The sequence below is a fragment of the Solanum tuberosum genome, unplaced genomic scaffold (genome assembly GCF_000226075.1).
Source record: "Solanum tuberosum cultivar DM 1-3 516 R44 unplaced genomic scaffold, SolTub_3.0 scf00141, whole genome shotgun sequence".
Lineage (NCBI taxonomy): Eukaryota > Viridiplantae > Streptophyta > Magnoliopsida > Solanales > Solanaceae > Solanum > Solanum tuberosum.
Window position 1 is genome coordinate 904,373 of NW_006239075.1, and position 2,384 is coordinate 906,756.

Consider the following 2,384-nt stretch of genomic DNA (forward strand, 5'->3'; position numbering starts at 1 on the left):
CCCCCCCCCCCACCTCACCCCACCCAAAAAATTGAGTTTAAGAAGGATATCTAACTAGCCTTGCACTTGGCATGTTTATTTAGTGCACACTAAACTTTTTGTAGTCCTAATTAACAAACCAGAATTACAAAAGTTAACCACTTGTTCTTACTAAATCCAGACTAGCCAATTTTAAAAAAGCCTCAAATGCACGGCATGCATCACTAGACTCCCTCAGCTAAACCTCACCATACAGCAGCAAATCCAGACTTATCTTTTCACAATAAAAGATATTTACTTTAAATGGATTTTCCATGAAACATCAATGGTTGGGAGATATTTTGTAGTTTGTACATCACATACAAAATTAATAGAACTTGATGTTATTACAACTTATATCTAGCATACCAACAACCCCCCTGAAGAACCAAGAGTGAATAAGGTGCTTACAAATTAATAAGGCGTCCATTAAGAGCTTTACATTCTTGAATTATTTCATCCTCGTCCAAGAGCTCATCCAGTGCAAAATTTTCCTTATCCAAAATTGTCTCCACCTGAAAATAGTCAGTGTATCCTATAAATCTATGCACATTATTTTTATCATAAAATATCCACACACATTATTTATTGAGAAACATCATTAGTTGAACACTGATACAATGCTTTGGAGTAAGCAATGTTGAAAACTGAGAAGTAATGAACTCAAATATTAAATTGCACTTGCATCCATTAAATTTATGTAGAAGAATATTTCTGAAATATTCCAAAGCAAAAGTTGCAGAATATATTCAGATTTCATAATATATGATGAAGAATATTCAATTTAATTATTGAGATCGGAACTAAAGATGTGCTTGAGAGATAGTTGTCATACATTCACTGCCTACCTACTGTTTAGATAGCATTAGCAAGGTCCAACTTAGGTAAAGAACCTTGTGTTTTCCAAAGGACAAACTACTATACATGGAGCCCCTATGTTGTTACCAAAGTCTATGAAAAGTTCTCTTTTTTGTCTCTTTCTTATCCTTCATATCAGAAACTCTCAATCCTTGTAGACTCACCATAAGTTATCAGCACAGTGAAAGTTTTTTCTTCTTTTATAATAATTCAACTATTCACGTCTCTTTTAACCATCTAGATGACACTGATTGCTGTGGTGAAACCCTGTATCCTTCCAGTGTAATACAAAGTGACTACACATCCACATTGTCTAGAAACAGATCCATCAGTCCCCGTAGCTAACATGTAAAATCAGCACTCTATGTTCAGTTAAGTCAACAATTTACATTTGAGTTTTTCTTGTCAACAATCTACATTTGTCCAGTTAACTGACATGTTCACTCTACATTATCATCATGAAACCATCCCTTTGTGTCACATCATTTTATTGATCAAGTAAAACATATTTCATATCATAAACAAGGCCATAAAATGACCATATACAAGTGGTATACCAAAAGGTAAAGAATCTACACAATCAACTGAGTCTCTACAAACTCCACCCAATCTCGTCTATACAATAGGGGACTTTCTGAGTGCACCAAAATAAAATAAGGGAACGAAGGCAACTTTGAGGGGAACTCGACTCTACACCTTCAAAAGCTCTTCTATTCCTCTCTCTCCAGACAACCCACATTAATGCAAGTTGCACCATATTCCATGCCTTTCGTCTTCTTCTTCTCCTCCCACTCTTCCAACTGAACATCAATTCTTTCACCGTTTTTGGCATCACCATGGAGTGCCAAACCACTTAAACATATCACACCATACTCTCATTGTCAAACTGCAATGTAGGAGAAGATGATCCACATCCTCACCCACCTCCTTGCACATGTAACACCAGCCGATGAATACAATCTTCTGCTTTTTCAAGTTCTTTATTGTCAAATCGCCCCTCTTGTGGCTAACCAAGCAAAAAGCACACCTTCCTTGGTGCCTTTGGGATCCATATTGCATTACATGGAAGCATTTGCTCCTCCCTAAGCAACAGATTCCCATAGAAAGTCTTCACAATAAACACGCCATTTTCCCTTAAATCTCTACCACCATGCATCAGGCTTATCAATTGGGTTGCCTTGCCTATGTAATAAGACTAACAATCTTTGTAGCTCACCTACTTCCCAATCATTTTATTGTTTTAGACAATTATAATTACAATTGATACTTCCCAATCATTTAACATCCTTCTAAAGCTCAAGTCCCAAAAAGTCCTAGTGTCCCCCTAATTTGTTGAACTATCATCTCTCTCTGGCAAGAAATTCTATAGAGACACTGGAAATCATCTTTCAAAGTGTCATCCCCGCACCATCTATTTCCCCAAAATTTAACCACACCTGAAAGGCAAAGTGATGTCTCTAGTTCTCCACCTCCTTCCAAAATTCCATATTTATCCTTTATTCCCACCC

The 2,384-nt window shown here is 36.7% G+C and overlaps 1 protein-coding gene across 1 annotated transcript in view; it reads right to left on the minus strand.

Moving 5' to 3' along the window:
• The window catches only part of LOC102603747 (serine/threonine-protein phosphatase 6 regulatory subunit 3), a 20,577-nt gene that overhangs the window by 15,842 nt on the left and 2,351 nt on the right, over positions 1–2,384 (minus strand). Inside the window, exon 2 of the mRNA XM_006352962.2 lies at positions 430–533. Within this exon, the coding sequence (XP_006353024.1) occupies positions 430–533 (104 nt within the window). The remainder of the gene's footprint in view (positions 1–429; positions 534–2,384) is intronic.